Source organism: Cyprinodon tularosa, unplaced genomic scaffold, assembly GCF_016077235.1.
Source record: "Cyprinodon tularosa strain WSP-4 unplaced genomic scaffold, ASM1607723v1 ctg14, whole genome shotgun sequence".
Taxonomy (NCBI): domain Eukaryota; kingdom Metazoa; phylum Chordata; class Actinopteri; order Cyprinodontiformes; family Cyprinodontidae; genus Cyprinodon; species Cyprinodon tularosa.
In genome coordinates, this window is record NW_024038220.1 from 1,933,477 (window position 1) to 1,955,000 (window position 21,524).

The 21,524-nt window shown below is 36.4% G+C and overlaps 1 protein-coding gene across 1 annotated transcript in view; it reads left to right on the plus strand.

Moving 5' to 3' along the window:
* Positions 1–21,524, plus strand: part of si:ch211-210g13.5 (inactive phospholipase C-like protein 2) — a 97,287-nt gene continuing 75,763 nt past the window's right edge. Inside the window, exon 1 of the mRNA XM_038278306.1 lies at positions 1–647. Coding sequence (XP_038134234.1) covers positions 351–647 — 297 coding nt within the window. The 5' untranslated portion in view covers positions 1–350. The remainder of the gene's footprint in view (positions 648–21,524) is intronic.

Genomic DNA, 21,524 nt, shown 5'->3' on the forward strand with positions numbered 1-21,524 from the left:
CATGCGCTGCAAAAGTGTTTCAGAACGCGAGGCTGTGCACAAGCAAGGCGTTGGTGAGTGAAACTGTTTTTTAAGAGAAAAAAAAAAGAGAGAATCAAAGTACAAGGTGGCAAACAAAACACCGGAGCAGTGTGTCTCTACTAGATGTGTTTTTCATTGTTTTTGGAGCGCACGCCCCTTTGAGAGCCAGGAGCGGAGGAGGTCTGTTATTATTCCAGTTGATCCTGAGCAGCCCAGCTCCAGACGCTGCTGCGCGCTGCCCCGGACCACAGCTAATCGACTGCGCTCATAAAGGAATGGGTTGTTTTTACGCTGAAGGGGACGGAGCTCTGCTCTAGGTCCACTGGATCATGTCAGGGGTACACGCTTCAGATACGGGACATTTTTTGGATCCTGCCATCAGCGCGCCGCAAGCTCAGGGCGCGACCAACGCGGCGGTGATCGGCGGCGACGGGGCCGCGCTGCCTCCCACCGCTTCTCAGACATACTTGGAGGTGTCCAGGGCTGCCCAAGGCTATGCGGCCGAAGGAGTGTACACCAATGGACGGTACAGGGATCAGAGCAGCCCACGGATCAGGAGTGGCAGTCGTGATAATTCCGCGGAGAGAATCCAGGGAGCTGGAAACGCACCTTGTGGTATAATGAAGGTTAGTGATTAAAGCTTATCTCCACTGTCAGTGATCTCCAAGGTTACACGAAGGAAATCTGTCTCAGGACAGCATCGTAGTCTGTTTTGGAGAGTTTTGGAGAGGTTGTTTATTTAAAAAAAAAATAAATAAATAGGGCAATTACAGCACTTCATGATTTTCAACTCTGAAAATAAGTTATATTTTCAGGAACATGTAAAGCATGCAACCAATTTGCATTTATTAACTTAAAGAAAATGTAAAAGTTTAGGTTTCTGCAAAACTTCATAGCTGTTACTTTTATCCATTTTTTGCAGCATAGTTTCAAAACCAGGTGAATTTAGTTTATGTTTTTTTCCTGGTTTTGCAGAAAAATTAGGTCAATGCATTCAAGAAAGCCATTTTAAAATGGGTTTGGTCTGTAATTAATGTGCAGATGAAAATGTAATCTGCTCTACCTTTAGCCCAAGGGTAATCTTAAGTTTTTAATTGAGTGAGCTGCAGAATACCCTGACATCTTTTTAAAGGAATAGTACACCCAAAACATGATTAGCCTTCATTTTCTACTCACCCCCATGCTGAACAACACTCTGGAGTACTTTTTTGATATCTCAAATGCATCTGGAGATCTGGGAGGCTTCTTGCTGTCTGCTGACATTCAAATAATGGAGGTCTATGGTGCCCGAGACAGAAAGGTCCATAAAAGTCCACAAAAAACGTGTCAATATTCCTCCATACTGCTCGTCCAATGTATTCCAAGTGTCCTGAGTGGGTAGCATCCAGAATTTACTCGAAACGAAGTCATTTAGAATGTTTTTAGAGCATAAACAGTAGTGTATAGGATTTCCTGAAAGCGCGCACATGCGCGCTCCCGACGCTACGGAAGCCGGCAGACCAAACCAGCGCATTCAGCTCGGCAAAGAACTCATGCTCTTCCTCAACACTGAAGTCCTCAGACATTTTTCTTTCGTTGTTTCTTTCTTTGCACAGGTAAACAGCACATTTCTTCTTCTACGCTTGCATTATTGGCAGAGCAGACGCTGAATGCGCACTTTCATCTGGCTTGGTCTGCCGGCTTCCGTAGCGTCATGAACGCGCCCGCGCGCGCTTTCAGGAAATCCTATACACTACTGTTTATGCTCTAAAAACATTCTAAATGACTTCGTTTCGAGTAAATTCTGGATGCTACCCACTCAGGAGACTTGGAATACATTGGACGAGCAGTATGGAGGAATATTGAAACGTTTTTTGTGGACTTTTATGGACCTTTCTGTCTCGGTCACCATAGACCTCCATTATTTGAATGTCAGCAGACAGCAAGAAGCCTCCCAGATCTCCAGATGCATTTGAGATATCAAAAAAGTACTCCAGAGTGTTGTTCAGCATGGGGGTGAGTAGAAAATGAAGGCTAATCATGTTTTGGGTGTACTATTCCTTTAAGGCTCTTGATGCTGATGTGGAATTTGGCCTCTTTTCAAACTTTTTTCTGAATATAACACTCACTTCTAAGTCTGGAGCAGATGATCTTTCTCCTTTTAGCCCTGTCAGTAATAGATGATGATATTATTTTTAATGGCAGCCCTGCCCTAATTAGTGCTTTCATTATCAGAGGTTAATTAACTGGTCTTCCGCAAACCACTGGCAAGACACCAAGGTTATTTTTTCATAATTTAAGATCACATTATACACTTAGCCCTAACTGTGCAGACTTTAGTTATATCAAATTTAGTTTTCATAGAAACTGAGATAACATGTTTTTTTTTCTTTTTTTTTTTTTCTAATTCAATACATGCGTGGGAAGAATACGCACCCCTCCTTTTAACCATGGCATGTGCATCCTATCATTAAAGCAGCTGTTGATTAATTAAATATAGTTTAAAACTTTTTTTTTTTACTTTTTTTTTCAGCCATTAATTTTATTTGGAATTTTAAAAAAATCTGGAGGGTCTGGTTTTTATTTATCTTTATATTATATTATATCTAAACATTATATATATATAATGTTTAGATAATCATAACCTTAGGTTTGAACGTCACACAGAGCGCTGTTCAATCATTTTTAGTAGGCCCCATCGGAAAACTTCTAGCTGCCAAACTAAACCGAGGAGAGCTTTGGAGCTGTACCAATCCACTGCTAAAGTGGGAATATCTTTAGACTGTGGTGGGACCCAATGAAAAGTTTTAATTAGGTAATCTCAAGGTCTGTAATTAATTAGTTAATTATTTGCAATTAATTGTTTCATTAAAATAAAACGTATATTGTCCTTTTAATGCAAACCTTTTTGGCTCCTAAACTATTGAATGTATAAATATTAAAAACACCAATATTGATTGTTTTTCATCCATTATTTAGGCTCTTCAACCATTAGATTGGTTGATGGTTATGATTTTGTAGCATTATATTTTAGAAACTCCTGATTTTTTTATGCAACTTCTTTTAAGAGCCACTTCTTTAGTAGTAGTAATACATCACATAAATTATAGAACAGTTCCCTTCAATAAATATGGTTAAAATATATTGCAACTGAGCTTGCAAGACTGACTTAAAGAGTTTAAAGTTTGCTGTAAACAGTTTTTTATCACTGAGAACAGAGTATGACAGTTGAGCTGTGCATAAAGCATTGCCTTTCAGAGCTTAACATTTGCTATTCAACATGCAACATTTAGTGTAATCCAAACATAGATACCACTGACGCTACTTCTTTGCTTATGCCAGTTATTAAGACAAACAATCCATGTTGCAGCCCACTTTACCGGGGAGTTGTTCAGCTTTTCAGACATGAACTTACTATGTTGGATCTGAAGCTCGTCATCTGATTCGATGTGTGCAGCAATTAGCGTTGTGAACGTTTGTGCAACCGCAACATAAGTTGCACTAGGATGGTGTATAAGCTGGAAAAGCCCCTGTGATGCGGCTTGTATATCGGATTCACGATTGTACAAAAAAACAGCAAATACAAATGCCCCCCTTGGGACTTTAGTATGTAAAATGAGAGAAAAAAAAAAAAAAAAAAAAAAAAAAAAAAAAATATATATATATATATATATATATAATTCAACTACTGAAAGTAGAAATAGAATATGTCCAGTTAGTTTGTATGTAAAATATGTACTTTACTGCCTAATATTGGTCATACATTCAAATCTTCATCAGATTGACCTGATTTTTTTGCCTCAACACTATGCACAAACATTAGCTTTAACAGGTGCAGACTGATTGAGTATTGGACACTCAGTTGGAAAGGTCCATGCATAATTTCAGCACATCTACTCGCATTTCAGTCACACATTGCATGTGTGTTTGAGTAGTGGTCCAAAAGGTGAAGGGGCAGGGATTCATGGGACGAGGTAAGCACACGAGCAATCACAGCAGCTCATTACCTCATTAACATGGCCCTCAACATGCAAATTTTGGAAGACGTGAGTTTGCTTGTTTCTCTCTTTATCTAACATCCGGCTTTGCCTTCTTCTAATGTCCTCAGCAGGGGGAGGATGTCATGCCAGAGAGACTTTCAAATGGCTAAAGGCGGGGATTTGTAATACATACTTATTATGTAACCTTGGGCTGGGGATAGCTGATCAGCTCCTTCATGGCTCCAGGTGGCAGTGAAGAAAAAGAAGCAGATTGATGGTTATTTTACTATTACTTTACTATGTCTTTTGTCTTCATCCTGGAGTTAGAAACAGAAAAGATGTTAGCAATCAAATCTGGGAAAATGTATCATTTAGATGAATTAGAGAGAAGAGACAAACAGGAAGCAGAAAACTTTAAAGGAAAAAATATTGAATTCTGAATCTTTCAATGTATTCAACTACAGGACTATCTATCTATCTATCTATCTATCTATCTATCTATCTATCTATCTATCTATCTATCTATCTATCTATCTATCTATCTATCTATCTATCTATCTATCTATCTATCTATCTATCTATCTATCTATCTATCTATCTATCTATCTATCTATCTATCTATCTATCTATCTATCTATCTATCTATCTATCTATCTATCTATCTATCTATCTATCTGCGCTACATTTAAGGCAGCTAGTTTAACAATTTAAATGAGCAGTTATAAAGCTGTATTTGATGGTTCAGTGATGGACTTGTAGTAAATCTTTTGTCATTTTTATCTTCATCACAATAAACAGCGTAAAATATTTGGACATAAAACTAACTCATATCACCAGTTCGACATTCCCTGAAAACCTGAAAATTTTCTGATAAGATGGCAAACAATCTTCACAGACTCCTTTCGCTGTGGAGGAGCATAGACTCTTCTCAAAGCTCCCTGTCTAATGATTGAACTCCCTAACTTATTTGTAATGCTGAGAGTCCAGCCACCCTATGGAGAAATGTGTTGTTTTTAAGTAAAATCCTTATTATAGAGCTTACTTTTGTTTTAACTCCTGTCTGGTAACAAAATCATTTAATTATATTAACCAATTGAGTTTCACACAGAATAAAAAGAACATAAAGTAATTTTTTTTCTGTATTTTACGATCATTTGTATATACATTGAATATTTTAAAGGTATGTGTGAAATTCAAAGCCTCTGTGTCACCAGGACCAGAATGTAGCCGTATGAAATCTGTGTTAAATCGGTGTCTTATATTCCTCCTTTTGCTCCCACTACTTCTGCTTCTAGCTGTTGATTTCCTAATATTCTGTTTGACTCATCACCCCAAGGACACCTCAGTACAAAGTTAAAAAAGGGATAATCTGGCATGCTTTATATACCTTCCCGCTCATTTTAACACAGTATGTGCAGAAAAATAGATCCCCACGCTATTGAATAGGATGTGATGTAATGAGGATACAGTAACAACAACGAAAAAAAAAACTTGGGGTGAAATGCATATCTTTGCTATGAGATTTCAAAGAGCATAAGTGATTCCCACGTCTCCTGGAGCCGCAAGCTGCACTCAACACTCGGATATTTTTGGAGAAACAGAGAACTGCACTGCGTAGAATAAGAGACAGCGGAAGATGTGAAATGGTGATTACAGACATCTCGGGCTGCTGAATCATCGCTCCCTGCCTTGGATGCTTTCCACAAAGCAGCGAAAGACAAACATTTGAAATAGACCTCTTTATATTTCTATTTAACACTTAGCACCAAACAGTTTTCATCTAACTAAAGGTCCCTCATTCCTCGAGCAATAACAAAGCTCACAAAGCTGGGATTGTATTTGTGAAACAGGAGTAATTAACGCCTCAGTGCTGTCAAGTGAAGCTGCGAGAATGAGTGACTTGTCATGGGAATTTTTTTTCTATTTCTTGAGAGTCTTTATGGAGTTTCCCTATATTCTGTGGTGTTGCATGTTTTTTGTCTTCACTACGCCGGAGTTTTAAAACCAAAGAAAGGTAGAGCTTCTAACAGGCCTGAGTGTTCAGTTTTCACTGACTGCACTGAGAACAAAAATAGCTTGAGTAAAAATGTTTACCATGTTTGAAAGTCTCCTCTCTACAAACAATTCATTTTAGTCAGAAAACATTTATTTGTTTATTATATTAATTTATTCGATTGCGATCCCTGCATGTTTTGAGGAAATTCTGTTTTTCAGTTATTCTTTTGTGAATCTCTTAAAAAAAGTAATGGCACTACAGAGGAGGAAGAATGCCTGCGGTTGTGTTATTTGTCAGTATGTCAGAGAAATAACTCGAGGTGAAATAATGTGAACAGGACATTGATCCGGTCAGAAGATGCATTAGAGTCCTGTGGAATGATCCTCGCCCTTCAGGACGGATGTTGTAAGGATGAGTTATTCTCATATTTGTCAGGCTGATGGTCTCCAGGAACAGCAGTCTGTTGGATGGGTAGGATAATACATCTGCAAGGACTGCTCCGACCTGGCTTTTCTCCTGCATGTTCTTTAGTGCCTATATATGGCACCTACCCCTTGATCACACTTGTTGTCATGTCAATCTGCAGTCAGGCAGAACAAAAATGAAGCTGTGCACAAAGATTAGAGCTAGTGATGAAACCATGTGCAACCCTCAAGAAAAGAAATGATTTAAAAAAAAGTTTTACCTACTGATGTCACTTTTTGACATATTCAGGCTTAATATCAAATGTTTCTTTTTGTCGTAGGTTAGGTTTTATGCAGACTTATCAAGCTATTCATAAGCAGATGATTAAGAGGCATTCTGTTAGATTGTGGTGTTAATTTGAGTGTTTATTGGATGTCAGGGAATGGAGCTCTGCTTCTCTGCATTTCATCCAATACACATCCTAATTAAAAAGAGAAGACAATGATGGTCGCAGGTTAATCCCACACCAACATTTGTAACAGCTTTGCTTTATTTACTCAGACAGTCAATGTGTTAAGTTTGCCAAAGGGAGTCTCTATTCTGTCTTCATGTTCACACAGTCTCATTCATTTGCTGCTCCTCATGCTGCCTGAGGCTTTCTGATGGACTAATCTATGTGCCTGAGATCAGAAGGGAGGAAAAGAAAGATTAATTCACCACAGGGTGTGCACGTGCGCACAAGCACTTAAAAAAATGGGGAAATTTGCAGGCTCCCTACAAAGAGCAGCATCAGCCTTTTATCACCTACACATATGAGAGTTGAAGAAAAAATTGATGCTGTTCGTCTTTGCAATGTCAGACATAAAAGTAGTTTTGAAGTTAACTAGTAACTGGAAACAAGAGCAGAGATTTGTAGGAGGAAGGAAGTGAGGTAGCATGTGACCGCTCCAAAAGCTTCTGCGTGCAAACAATTCCAACTCATTGCAATCAGATCAAACAGATAAGGTATGCTTTATATATATATATATATATATATATATATATATATATATATATATATATATATATATATATATATATATATATGATAAAGCTTTCTCTCATTAAAAATTTGTATTTGCTATGGTTTTTAACAATCTGGTTCAAAATTAGGTGCCTGCAGCAAAAAATCTTTCTCTTGGAGAGGATGGATCCTACTTTTGTAGTTCACTACTAGTATATTAACAGATGCATCCAAGCTATGGATGAAATGTTGCTTCAAGTTTAAGGTTGGCCTTGAGAGAATAAATTGCAAAATGTGTGGAAAAACATAAACGTGTTGTTGTTTCATTCCTTCTACGTAAAAGTATTATTGTCTTCATCTTCAGTGCTGGCTGAACTGGAAAAGGGGCTGCAGGTACTTTAGGTCATTTGAAAATTCCAGCAGCAAACCAAGAGCAAGTAAGAATAAAAAAAAAGTATAATCAGCAGTAACACTGCTATTTTGAATTCACAACATGTTTTGATTTTGGTATAAACTGAAGCAAAGATATACACAAAATGAACAACTTAATTTAGTAGGAGTTTCATCTGCTTAGTACATAGAAAATCAAACCACAATGCTGTTCTCTACTTGGAGGAATAACAATGGGATGTAATACCAGTCTTTTAGTTGAGCTATCTTTCTCAATGGGATATAAAGTTGGATGCTACAGCCACTACAGAAGAGCCACTTGTTTATCATCAGCTGTACTTTAAACTAAGTTACTATATAAAACTTACTGGTGGTGAATCTTTAGGTTTTAAGCCATGATTACCAGTTTTCAGTATAAAAACTAGTAAAGCACTCGGAGAGCGTATGGCTCCACCAAGCAGCAGATCTCCGGCCTTTTTGAATCCGATGCTGAGGCTGTTAATATAAAACTGCTGCCCCCCTCTGGTTTAGTGGGGAGCTGCTTGTTTTGCTAACCATCCTTACCTCTCAATGTTAGAGAATTGAAAAAAAAAATCCTGTATCCAGATTATGATATGGATTACAACACAAATATAATGGATTGTTTCTTGGCATGAGGACACCTCCATAACTTTATCTCGTACACATACAGACAGACAAGCACCCATTCAAGCTCTCCTAAAAACACAACAACCTTGGCGGAGGGAATTAGGGACGCCTATAATGGCTTCTCAGGCTTTTGACCACCCATTGATGAGGGGAAGGAGAAATAGTGTTTATAAAGTAATAGTACTTTATATTTATTTTGTATTAACCTAAACTTTCTAGTTATAGAAACATGGAACTATACTTTTTAAGGATATAGTCAAACCCACCATATTCTATCCAATTTAATGTGAGCAGTTTTATTTAACTATTTAACAATAGGCATTTGGCTCCCTTCTCACTGGAAAAAAAAAAGGCTGGGTGTAAGTCCAAGCTGGCAAACTGCGTGGCCTCTGCCCCCCCTGCGGCTGCGTGTCCGGTTACACCATCCCACTGGGTTAGCTTCGATGATCTCACCAGTGTGACAGAAATCAGGAAAGTAAACAATGGAGAGCAAGGTGTAAGGAAGCCAGGGCGTAGTAAGTATGCTTTATTATTTTATTCTTTTATCAGTCCGAATCCCTTTTATCAGTGCTGCTCCATGTTTATCAAATGTAAAAAGAGTTGTTTTGGCTTTTTAGATCAGAAGCGATTCCGGCTGTGTGTTGATGTCTGTATGTTGCATTCAACGGTATCACGTAATTTAGCGAGTCAACTCTGGTGCAGCTTGCCGAGCAAAGCCAAGGTGATTTTAACTTTGGAAATTTGTTTTTTTAATTACGCATTAAATCTGTAAATGGACCATATAGTGATGCTTTAAAGTTTAATATTCTCACCTCAAATTATCTTAAAACATACTTTTATTGAGCAACAACAAAAAAGTACATTTCATCAAGATGAAATTAGGAAAATGGGACAGTAACGTTTTCATTTATTTTTACAAGTTTATTAGTATCAACAAAAATCAAGTGTAAAAGCCAGGAATATGTATATTAACACTGGTAGTATTTTCTTAAGATTAATAAAAATGATAAATAGTGTTTTTTTTTATAGAAAACTAGAAATGTGTCTCTGGGTTCGGAGTGAGAGTGAAGGGGTCAAGGGCGGTTTGTAGGGCTTTCCAATTTTGGGGGCCTAAAGAGCTCTGCCTCCCCCTAAAGGGAAAGTAACATGAGGAAAAGTATTATTTTTCCTTTTCCAGCATTTTATTGTCATTACACTGTCACAAGTACAGAGCAACGTGGGGTTAAGGGTCTTGCTCAGGGACCCAGAGTATTAGTTTGTGGAAGTGGGGCTCGAACTCAGAACCTCTGAGATCCAAGCTATATATCCTAACCACTAGGCCACTACTCCCTTCTGACTCCTGTCTGCTCTCTTTTTTTACTTTTCCATATAGATTGTTCTTGCTTCTCTTCAGCTGTCCTTCCCATCAGTGTTCCAGTTTTCCTCCACTCTCATTCAGTCTTCTTTCTCTCGCCTCTTCTATCAGTCTTACACTGTTCTAAAACAGAGACATTAATCAAAATCACTTCCAAAATCATTAGAATGTATGACAGGAATACATATTATTATCTCATCTGATTAATACTGAAAATGCTAATTAATATTTATTTTGGATAATATTTTGAGCTAGAAGCAAAACATTAGAATGAAGATTAGATAAGTAGTTGTTTCTTACTCCATCATTTTCAGATCAAACAGGTCGTGTCTGAGTTTTCCTGTCACTGACTCCTATTTTTAATGAGAAATGTTCTCATATCCAAACTTAGTGTAGAAGCAAACCCTAGCCCGGAAGTCTATGCTCATAAATCACCTCCATAAATCAGAAAAACAACTTATAATAACTAACTTTCTGAAATCTAAACTAAAGGTCACCAATCAGTTCTAAAACATTTTTAAATGAACTCTTGTCGAACCTTGGAGAACCACCGTACAAGATTAGCGCATTACAAGGAGTTTTCAGTCCAAGTCTATTTTTCTCATACCAGCAGTAAACCGTGGTCTTGTCTTACTTTTTTTATGGATTATTTTTTTAAACTGGACATGAACCAAACATGTATCAGGGAATCAGCTCAATCCGAATTAAAAAGAATTGATTAACACACTCACCATAACACAGGACAGCTCCCGATCAGCTGTGTCGGATAGTGATAACGAACTTCCGCTTTTACTTCTTCATCTGTTTAAAAAGTGGTGTACCCTTTTTGTTCTTTCAATGGCCTCATTAATGGTGCAGGGTTATTGTTTTTTCCCCCAGCATTTTTATTGTCATTACACTGTCACAAGTACAGAACAACGAAATTAACTCTCTGCATTTAACCCATCCCTCAGTGGGTTGCCATTGTATGGTACCCGGGGAGCAGTGTGGGGGCAGTCTGTGGAAGTGGGGTTTGATCCTCAGGATTCCAAGCGCAACCACTTGGGCACTACTCCGCAAAGCCTGATTTGCTGGATCTGATTTTGGACCATACCTATATTTTTTTTTTTTTTATAACTGACATTCTTAGTAATAAAAACCTTTAGAACCGGTGTTAGAAGGCCACAACAAATCTTCATGTCCCAATCTTACCTTTTTTTTAAACACTGAACAATAAATGTGAAATAATGCAAACTGGCTTTAACTGCACAGGAAGAAAGCCCTTAAATATGAGGGGAAATTAGTTTCCTTCACAGTAGCAAATAAGATTGGTGAATAAGCTGGGTTTGACATACAAGTGTCTGAGTGTTTAACCTAAAAATAAGAAAATTGGTGCCAGTCGATTAATTCTCACCAAACAGATATAATAGCCATTGGTACACGGAATTTATTGGTTTCATTTTCCTGTTTGGCCTCTCAATGATCATATTAAAAGCCTTCTTATGGTAGAAGAAGAAATTAGATCTGATTTGTTTTCTGTGGTGCAAATACTGATCACGATATAATCTGTAGCATTGTGTCAGAAATTTTTTGAATCAAAGGATAAGATCTCTCTAATGGATTTTTGTGTGCTTCACTGGTATTATTATATAATTTAATTGGCAGTGCCATGGCTCCAGACAAATTTAAAAAGTAAGCATCTGGCTTTATCAATTAGTCATCCTGGAGCACAACACCCACATGATAAAAACACCAGATGTTACTGAATATATACTGCATTTTTAACACCCTACTTTTCCTTTTTCCATAAAGGATGAGGCATATTTTTACAGTATATCTGTTTATTACAATTAATCCTAAATTTTCTACAGCTGTGATTGTTGCCTTCTGCTTGATTTTGATTTAAAGGTGTTGGACACCCTGTGTCTTCTGCTGCTGTGTCCTCTCTGAAGCTAGCTGTGACCTGGTGTGTCCTGCCCCGGGGTTTCTATTTGCAGGTTGCAGTGCAAATACAGACATGTGACTAAAGCATTCCACTAAACACATAAGCACTCACACACACGCACACGCGAGTGCACCTGCACACAGTTTTTGAGCAATATTTATTTTTGTCCTTTTAACCTTAACAAAATGCACATGCATATTAACCGACTGTGCCTTAATTGGTACTTTGATTTATTAGATTATAATTTGCATGTCGGTGCACACTGTATTTGCATTTCTCTTTTGCATGCGTGCATCAGTGGTTTTAAGAAAAACAGAACTGGGCATCTATTGTAGACCAAGCTTTCTGTACAGACTGACATGCTGTTGATCAGGTGAAAACATTGAAACCCTCTTAGCAGATTCCTAGTCATACTGTAGTTATTTCATATATAAACAAAAGTAAAGAACAAATAAATAAAGTAAATAGAAATAAAACGGATTGCTTTTATAACTGAAATAAAAACTGGTGACATAATTATGAGGTTAACAAACTAATTAAATCTAAGGCGGCACCTTAATCACACATTGAAATGTAAAAGTTTAAGCAAACCTATTTCCAGTCAGGCACCTACACAACACCCTCCATTAATCATATTGTAGCTGGCATGTATGTCTCTGGGAATCCATAAAAGCCCAACTTTGATCAGATTTGTGTGTGGCCACACATTATGATTTTCAATATTTTATAGGTAATTTTATCTCCAAATACAATTGAAAGTTTTAGAATACAATTTAGAAGTACAATTAAAAAAAAGAGATTATATATACACATTTGTATTATTCGATAAGGTTGTTTTAACTGTTTTATAATAAGCTTTTTTTTTAATATAACCCCAAGAAATCTGGAATGTGTCCATTAGCATATCCAGCATTGTGGGTAATTATTTCTGATAAAGTGTCACACTGCTAAATAGGAAACGAAGCATTTTTTTTAATCTCCTAATAAAATCAGAAACAGGTCTCTCTATTCTAAGCAATGGTCTAGTTGATGCTTAGATCACAGACTGAAAGGATTAATCTGAAATTTCCAAAATAAAATTAATAACAGTCCACTGGACTTGGTTTCTAAGTTTGAAGACATTTCGCTTCCCATCCAGCAAGCTTTTTCAATTCAAAATGTCAGAAATAGTGTTGAGTTCGAGGCTTCATAGAGTAGCCCAACAAAGCCTTGTTTTTGTTTTGAAAACTTGAAAAGTGGAACAGATAAAAAGGGGTCCACCTTTTTGGAATGGGGGTCGTTTGGCTTTTTTTGTTGGACTGCAATACCCCATACCCATCTAAGTGTCTGAAAGGTCGGTCGTTAAAGGCGATTGTCGGACGAGGTCCTCCGCTCTTCTGTACAGGTGGTGGGACAGCGATAATAATGGGAAGGGATTAAATCAATAGCTGCATTGTAAGTTTTCAGATGATTTAATACCTTAACCTTTCAGACACTTAGATGGGTATGGGGTACTATATAAAGCCTCTAACTCAACGCTATTCCTGACATTTTGAATTGAAAAAGCTTCCTGGATGGGAAGCAAAACATCTTCAAACTTGGAAACCAAGTCCAGTTGATTGTTTTTAAATATTTTCGGAATGACTTTGACCTGGATGACTGAACCTTCACCAGCAAGATTAAACTGAAAGTTCTTAATCGGTCACAAGTCTCCAATGCTCAAGTTCTTATATTAACTTGACATATTTACCCTAAATTTTTATTTTCCAGTTATATTTTTTGTATATCAATCATTAAATATTTGCAGCAGAACTCTTGGATGTAAAAGTTTAATCACCCAGTTGCAAGCAGCGGTCTTGATTCACAACTGTGATGCAAAAATGTATGTTTTTAGTTGATATATTAAATGTAAAGTTTTCAGCCCTTTACTTGTAACACCAAGATTTTTTATTTACCCAAGTAGCTTATTAACGTTGTTGCATAATGTAAAAATCCCAATCCCAAGCAGGTCAGAGTGAGTGAATATAAACACACAGCAGTTCAGCATAGTATAAAAAATGTGGAAATTGCTATCAGGGTTTTTTGAATTGGGGAGAAGGTAAATGACTTTTGAGTCATCTAATCCCAATTCATTTTTTCCAGTGTTGTTTTGTTATGAAGTTAGAGGAGTGAACACAGCGGTATGAATGAAGGAAACTATGAGGTCATGATTGATTTTATAAAAAGGTCAGCTAAGCATGAAACAAGGACATCGGTTAGGTAATCAGTAAGAATTAAGGTCAGTGTGTAGCGTTGATTGAGTTTAGGGGAACAAGTGTTTCTATGTAAACAAGTTCATCAATAATTAACAAATATTCACACCTCTTTGAGAGAAGACAGTTGTTTTCATAGTAACTTTCACCAGAGATATAATTTCTGCCACAAAAAACCTAAACAAAGTTTTACAACAGTCCTAGGTTATCAATTATAATTCTGAGTATTTCACATTTAGAAATGACAAAAAAGGAAAAAAAAAGACTGTTGTGGAGGACCGGAACAAAAGGTGTATATCAATAAAGCAAAGTCTAGTGTTTATTTAGCTGCTATTTGATGTCAAAGTGAAAAACAGTTATCTTTGCTGTATAAACTAAGCTCAGTACTTTGTTTTAAGGGTGTGCTGAGATTGACTCACATCGTTCAGCTCTGCACTAGCCCAGTGGCTGCTCACACCTAGCGTGCAAACAAGGGTGCCATTGTGGATTTTGAAGTTATCTGTAACATTTCTTACACCGAAACACTTGACAGCCCAGCCCCAGTATATAAATAGTTGCAGCAAACTCTAAAATAAAATAAATTAGGTCAAAAATATTTATATATTTGATCGATATCCCTTAACTTCACTTGATCAAAAGGTGTAACTGCAATAAAATTATATATAAAACATAATTAAAACATTTTGTCAAATATCAGATCAGTTACATGCAGATAGGTTTGAACTGTGCTGTTATTTGAGATGCACTAATCAATTTATTTTCAATTTTTATTGATATCAATATGGTTAGAGCGATCTAGTGACTGCGCACAGAGCCGCTAGCAATGATCTTTATCTTTGCCAATATACCTTTTTTAATAATGTTTATGTCAGTCATGATGCCTTTAGTCACATGACAAGGTATAAAGTCAACTCCTTCAACAGATCGTATCAGATATTGGCCGACACTTTCCTGTGAAGAATATTTGAGTTAAAAAAACGTTGTATCTGTGTTGTAGTATTATTTTCTCCATTGCAATCGTGGTTTAAAGAAGGGGGTTCAGTAAGGGCCAGGACTTCAAAACGCTTGAGTCTATTAAAAGATGTGAAAATGTGTTATAACTTTCAGAGTTTATCTTCATACAAGGCACAAATCAGTTGGTAGTTGCAAAAATAGTGTGGCAGTAGGTAGAAACTTCTTTTGAAGATGATATGTTAATGAAAATATATTGGAAATTTATAGGTGGAGGGTATACATGTGAAATGCTTTCCATCCGCAATGTGATTTATCAAACCAAAACTGATTTCTGGGTCAGTTTTTGGGTCTATTTTGGTCATTTTGAATGTCAGGTGCAAACTCTTTTATGGGCTCTGCACAAAGCATGGGTATGTTTTATTAAACTTGTAGAGGCCAGGGCAAACCAGGGTCATTTTGAGTTACAGATCCTGATAAATGGAGTCTAGGCTTTCCAATGATATCAAACTCGTACAAATAGAACAATAGAAGAAGAAATGACCATTGGAATGTTGGCACTTTGGAAAGAACATTATGGAGAAAACTAACTTTAAAGATTCTTTATAATCACCCTGGAAGCCAGCTGAGTAGTAACCAAAGGTTAGGGTTATACTAAAACCAGGCCATAAAGTTAACCAGTTTAAAATCTCTGTGACTGTCATTAAGAGCATTGAATCTTTATTTTCACAGAAATTGGTGTTTCTTCCTCTTATGCTGGTGATGATTCTCAGTTATCCAGGTCATAGTCATTCCAAGAAAGTTAAAAGACAGTCCACCGGACTGGACGTTTTAGGATGTTTAATTTCCCATCCAGTAAGTTGTTTGGTTGAGGTAAAGATCAGTGTCTGGTATTAAATGCTAACAAAGAACCCAAAGGACTCAAAGGGGAGGACCCATTCTTCTGGTTCAATGTGCATGTTTTCTAAGCCAAGACAAGTTTTGGGGCTACTATATAAAGCTTCGAATTCAACGCTTATTCTGACATTTTGAATTTCCTGATGGGAAGCGAAACATCTTCAAACTTGGAAACATAGTCCAGTGGATTGTTTCCTCTTTTGTTCTGTTTGCGTTCTGCCAACTTGTTCCTAGTTTAGCCATGACATTTCAGAATCATAATGGGCCTACTTTTTCTGTCATATTTTGAGGTCAAGTAGGTGTTGCAACAAGTCGGTGGAGGTAATCCAGCTGTTTTGTCTCAGTGTAGGTCTGACTTTGTCTGTCTGATGGGAGGTCAGAGTGATGAGCAGACAAAGTCTACCTTTCCTTGTTTGATGACGCATATTTTTGAGGGGAATATTACCACTCCCATTTTAAGACTAGTACTAAATGCTCAGCAGATAATAAAAGGTCAGATAATAAGCAAAAGAAGAAAAGTTCTATTCTATTGCTTTAGTTGATAAAAAGACAATAAAAAAACAAAAACTTTTGGTCCAGCTGAGTTGTATTTATGGATACAGAGGTATGAGCTGGCCTGAACTTTAAAAGTAAGAAACTGACCACAGAGTTTGTTGTGTTATCTCTCAAGGAAAGGCTTAGTTATGCTGTTTCATCACCTTGGCTTCCATCTTACTATTTAAAACTTACTCTGCATTCATTTATACTATACAATGCTGTGTGGGATGTGCAATAATGAAGCAATGATGACTGTTCAGACTCCTCCATTAAATGTTGTAGCAATAGAGGGAGGATGGGTTGAATGTACAGAAGAATAAAAAGGGGTGAAACAGAAAGATCGAAACCAATGTGCCATTAGCACCTTTAGTTGTTGGATATACCAACCAATAGGGGCTGAAACTTTTCCCCTGCAGTCAAGAGACAAAGAGATGCAAAGAGAGAGAGTTGTAGCGCACAACTGAAGCGAGAATGTAAAGTTGTGAAACCAATACACTGCAAAAAATGGAAATCTAAATAAGTCATTTTTGCTCAAATTAAGTGCATTTTTTCTTGACTTCAGGAGGTAAGTGAGACACTTTGCCAATGGAACAAGACAATTTACACTTAAAATAAGAAAAAACAATTGCTTTGTCTTATTTCAAGTGTATATTATCTAATTATCTTATTTTAGGAGTAAAAATACTCATTCCATTGGCAGATCATCTTATTTGCCTGCTCAAATTAAGGGTAAATACACTTCATTTAAGACATTTTTTACTTATTTTTAGATGTTTTTTGCAGTGTAGTTTAATGCAGTGTGGCTACAGTAGTGCTTCTTCAATGTCCAATGTGATCACAAGTGGACATTTGTAAGTACACTACAAAAATAGATAAAACGATAAGTTAGTTTCTTGAAATTAGTTTATTTGTCTTTTATTTGAGCAGGAAAATATATGTTTTTCCAACAGAAATACATATTTCTGTCTCCCTTAATAAAAAAATTACATGTACTACCAGTGAAATAAGATAATGGAGATGTTTTCTTCTTATTTGTTGTTCAAAAAACATTTTGGTTGATAACTTCCTTACCTACTCTAATCAAGTTCAAAAACACTTATTTTAAGAACATTTTGATTATTTTTAGTTCTCTTTTTATATTTTAGGCATTCACTTCTGGTGTTAAATTTGATTTCACATTGTTTTTCTTTTTCTGATTTGAGGATTTGAAGACACATACCTGCCTTAAATGAAAATAAAGATATTCTGCTGCTTTGAACTCGAAATTTAAATCCTGACATGTTTGTCACCATTAAGCCAGCTATTTTACTGTCTCACTAATGGCTGGGAGAGAAGATGCCTTGTTGCCACCTGATATTATATTGAATGTCTTTGCTTTGACCTCCTAAAGAATGTTTTTCTTAAGAAAGTTCTGTAAAATATAGCAGCTTCCCCTCTACTGACAAAAAGGACAATCTGACACTATAGCAAAATGGATAATGATGACTCTATGGATGCCCTCAAAATATATGTGCTGCCAATTTATTAAGGAGCTGCAGCAGAATCGACTGAAACCTTAGTTGAAAACGATGTGGATGTGAGTCATAAAGAAAGCATAAAAACATCCTGTTGCTTACATAATGATGCACATGTGAAGTGTAAACAGATATATGCATGGGTGAAAACAACAGGGTGCATGATTGAGATCGATGGTACCATTTCCCGCTTCCTCTCATTACCGTAGGAATTTTGCTTTTGTTTAAGACAAAACAGCACTGTAAAAAATAAGCATCTGCCCTGTTAAAGATTTCTGATGTTTATATAAAATATATTTGATGGAAGGAATCAAAAGGGAATTGTTTTATTAATAAAGTAGGTAAAAAAAAAATCCTCACAAACTCGACTCAACAAAAAATAAATAGATAAAAAATGGACCTGTTAAAGCGATTGCTGCAAGTTCAACACCTCCTGGTTTGAAACTGATGCACACACATTCGCCTGATATTGTTTTCACCTTCAGTTGTCCTGTTTGCCAGCTGGTTGCCAGGTCTGCCAAATGCCCCAAAAAAGGAAAAGCTAATGCTAATTGTAATTAACGAGCAGCTGCTGCTGTGATGACAGGAAAATAAACAACAACAAATCTTTCATCTTATTTCATACTAATTCACTTGCAAAAGAACCTGCAGCAACACACCTTTGCAACCGGCTGACCTTTGGCCAACCTTACCTGCCCAGGAGGAGAGTAGCAACCTGCCAGTGGCCTCTGAGGCTCTTTTCTTTGTAAGTCTGCATCAACACTCAAAACTTTGACCGATATCTACCCTTTTCTGACTTCCTCTTTGGTCGGCATGAATCTGAGAAAATTTAACGGCGAGATGAAGCATTTTCTCAGCTCTAGCATGAACCTACTAGGATCTTGTAATGCCCGAGCTCCGTCTCAAATACAACCTACAATTCCTATTGGGGTAGATTCCTGTGATGTTGAGGTTGGCATCATAACCAGAAGTAGATAATTCTATATTTTCTGAAACATCAAAATGTATATATATATATATATATGTATGTATGTATTTATGTATGTATTTATATATATGTATGTATGTGTGTATATATACCGTATGTATGTATGTATATATATATATATATATATGTATGTGTGTATATATACCGTATGTATGTATGTATGTATATATATATATATATATATATATATATATATATCAAATTAATACTTTTATCTGAACAACTCCAAATGTGCTGTAGAAATTTTTATTGTTTTGGTTAAAAAAAGTTGTAGCTATGACCTTCAATTACCTCAACCATGAAAAATATGTTTTTGGTTCTGTTTGTTGGTTAGTTAGCTAGATAACTTAATAAAGAACCAATTCTAATGAAATTTTAACCTCAGGTTATAGAACAATCCATTAAATGCTGCCAATGATCCAGATCCTATGCACGTTTTAGCTATAGAATGTAGTCACAATATGGGGCAGAATTTTGTGTTTGGTGGGGTCTGTGCCCTTACAGTGCTTTTCTAGTTACCATTAGGGTTTTGTGATATTGGGCAATAAATCATTTAAAACTTTACTTACCTAACCGTGTTTCTAAAAGAAGCAAATCTCCCACAGACCACTGTGCAACTTTTACTGTTGTTCTTAGTTTATTACCAGATGTAATAGGACACCATGAATAAGTGTGCATCTCATAAATCCGCTGAATATCTTCAGCGGATTTATGTACTCTGCTGTTTTGGGGACTCTTTTAGCTAACTTCCAACTATCAGGCTGGTATTATATAGTTTATTTCTTGTTAAATTGGAGCCTAGATGTAATCAGGCTTAGGGATGGCTTCATTCCTTATCTATACAAATACACAAATCGTTCAAATGAACACATCTTATAAGAAAATACCTTTATACAATATTATGTGCACACACAAAATAGGTTTGTAAAAATGTTTTTTCTTAAGATATATAATATAATCTTGGCTCTTAGCTGTTAATGCAGTTGCTTTTTGCCAAACTATATTCTTTCCTTTTTTTAGTTTTTTTTCACACTGTTCCATCATGCATCAGAAAATAAACAAGCTTTAGACGTAGTTTGAACAGAATCTGCCTTGAAATCTGAAGGATGTGCACTTCTTCATTTTGCCTGTTTCCTCTGCCCTCAGCGATATTACTTATTGAATGCCTTCTGTTGTATCATGTCATGCTCTATCAAAGAGATGTTGGAGAAAGAAGCTACTTAAAGGACTATATCCATCAGATTTCCTGAATATAAGTCAGCCACACTACCACTATATATTTTCAAACTCTTGGTTATCTACTCAGTGGCATTCAGAGGAGATTTTGTAGAAGGGCTCTTAAAATCCACTTGGAGACATAAAAAGGATGCAGGCTTTCAAGCGGTGATGACATAACCAAAATAATATCCAAAATATATTTGCATTATCATATTTCTGTGCATTTGTACCTGTTTCAGCACTACAATGAGGTCAAATTTACTCCTCAATAAGATTTAGGTGCATGAATATGTCCAAAACGTGCCATTTGTCCACAAAATGTATGTTTTCATCCAGTCCTGCAACCTCTGTCTGCTTATTAGCATTGTTTTGAGTAGCCAGATCACTTTAAATGCAATGAGAACCTTCCTTACAACACATCTAATGTATAAATTATGATATAGCTGTTCTTCAACGGAACAATGGAGACCCTGAAACCTTTAGTTTCAAGAATCTCGAGGGGAATCCTAAGAAATAATTACTACAGCCCAGATTATGGTGATGTGTTCTGCCTCATACCAACCATCAACTATAGCCTCATTATTTCTACAACATAAGCTTTGCATGATCCAATACTCCGTATAAAAACCTAAAATTGTCTTACATCATTATTCATGGTGCTTTTACTGTTAGTAAACTGATTTCTTAAACTCCTTGTTTAAAAAATCAACTGAATCCAGAACTGGTTAACTTCTAGATCAAGTTCAAATAACACTTTTTAAAGTGTTAAACAGTTAACATTGCGGAGGAGTTGGAAAACACTCTTAATAGATACAATTAAACACTTAGCGGGGTTTTTTGGCATTAAGATTGTTTTAGTTTGAGAGAAGCATCAAAATAGCAGTTCATTGTCTGGTCTGCCTGGACTAATTTTATTTTTTTTACACAGATTATGGTGTAGTTTTTTATAAAACATTTTTAACTCATTTGTGAAACAAAGATAAAAAAAAAGTTCTTTATATTCTAATGTGGTTAGATTGGAAGGTTCTCCAGCTGTTCTAGCTTGGTTAATACCCATGTAAGAATCTAAAGGGTTTATAAAGTCACTAAAAGCAGAGAATGTGTAGAAAGATAAAGAATGTTCTGTTTTTTAGATTCACTTCAGCTCCCACACTCCATGTTTATCTGAGCATGATTTTGTTCTTTCTCCTGCAGCTGTCATTAGTTTAGAAAACATTCAAGGGAAGATCTGCAGTCGTGAAAAAGACATAGCAGACAGGGGATGTCAGTCATTCCCATCGCTCCAGATAATTAGTATTCACATTGTATTCACAAACAGCTCATGCTGGGATTCATAAAAGTCCCTTCAGCTCTCCATATGTGCGAGTGTGAAAGTGTTGCATTCAGGTGCATAGGTTCTCCTGCTGCCTGTCTTTGTTTATCTTGCTTATGCTTGTGTTTTAGGGTGATACAGTGTGTATGTGTGTGTTATTAAACTGTGAAAGATGA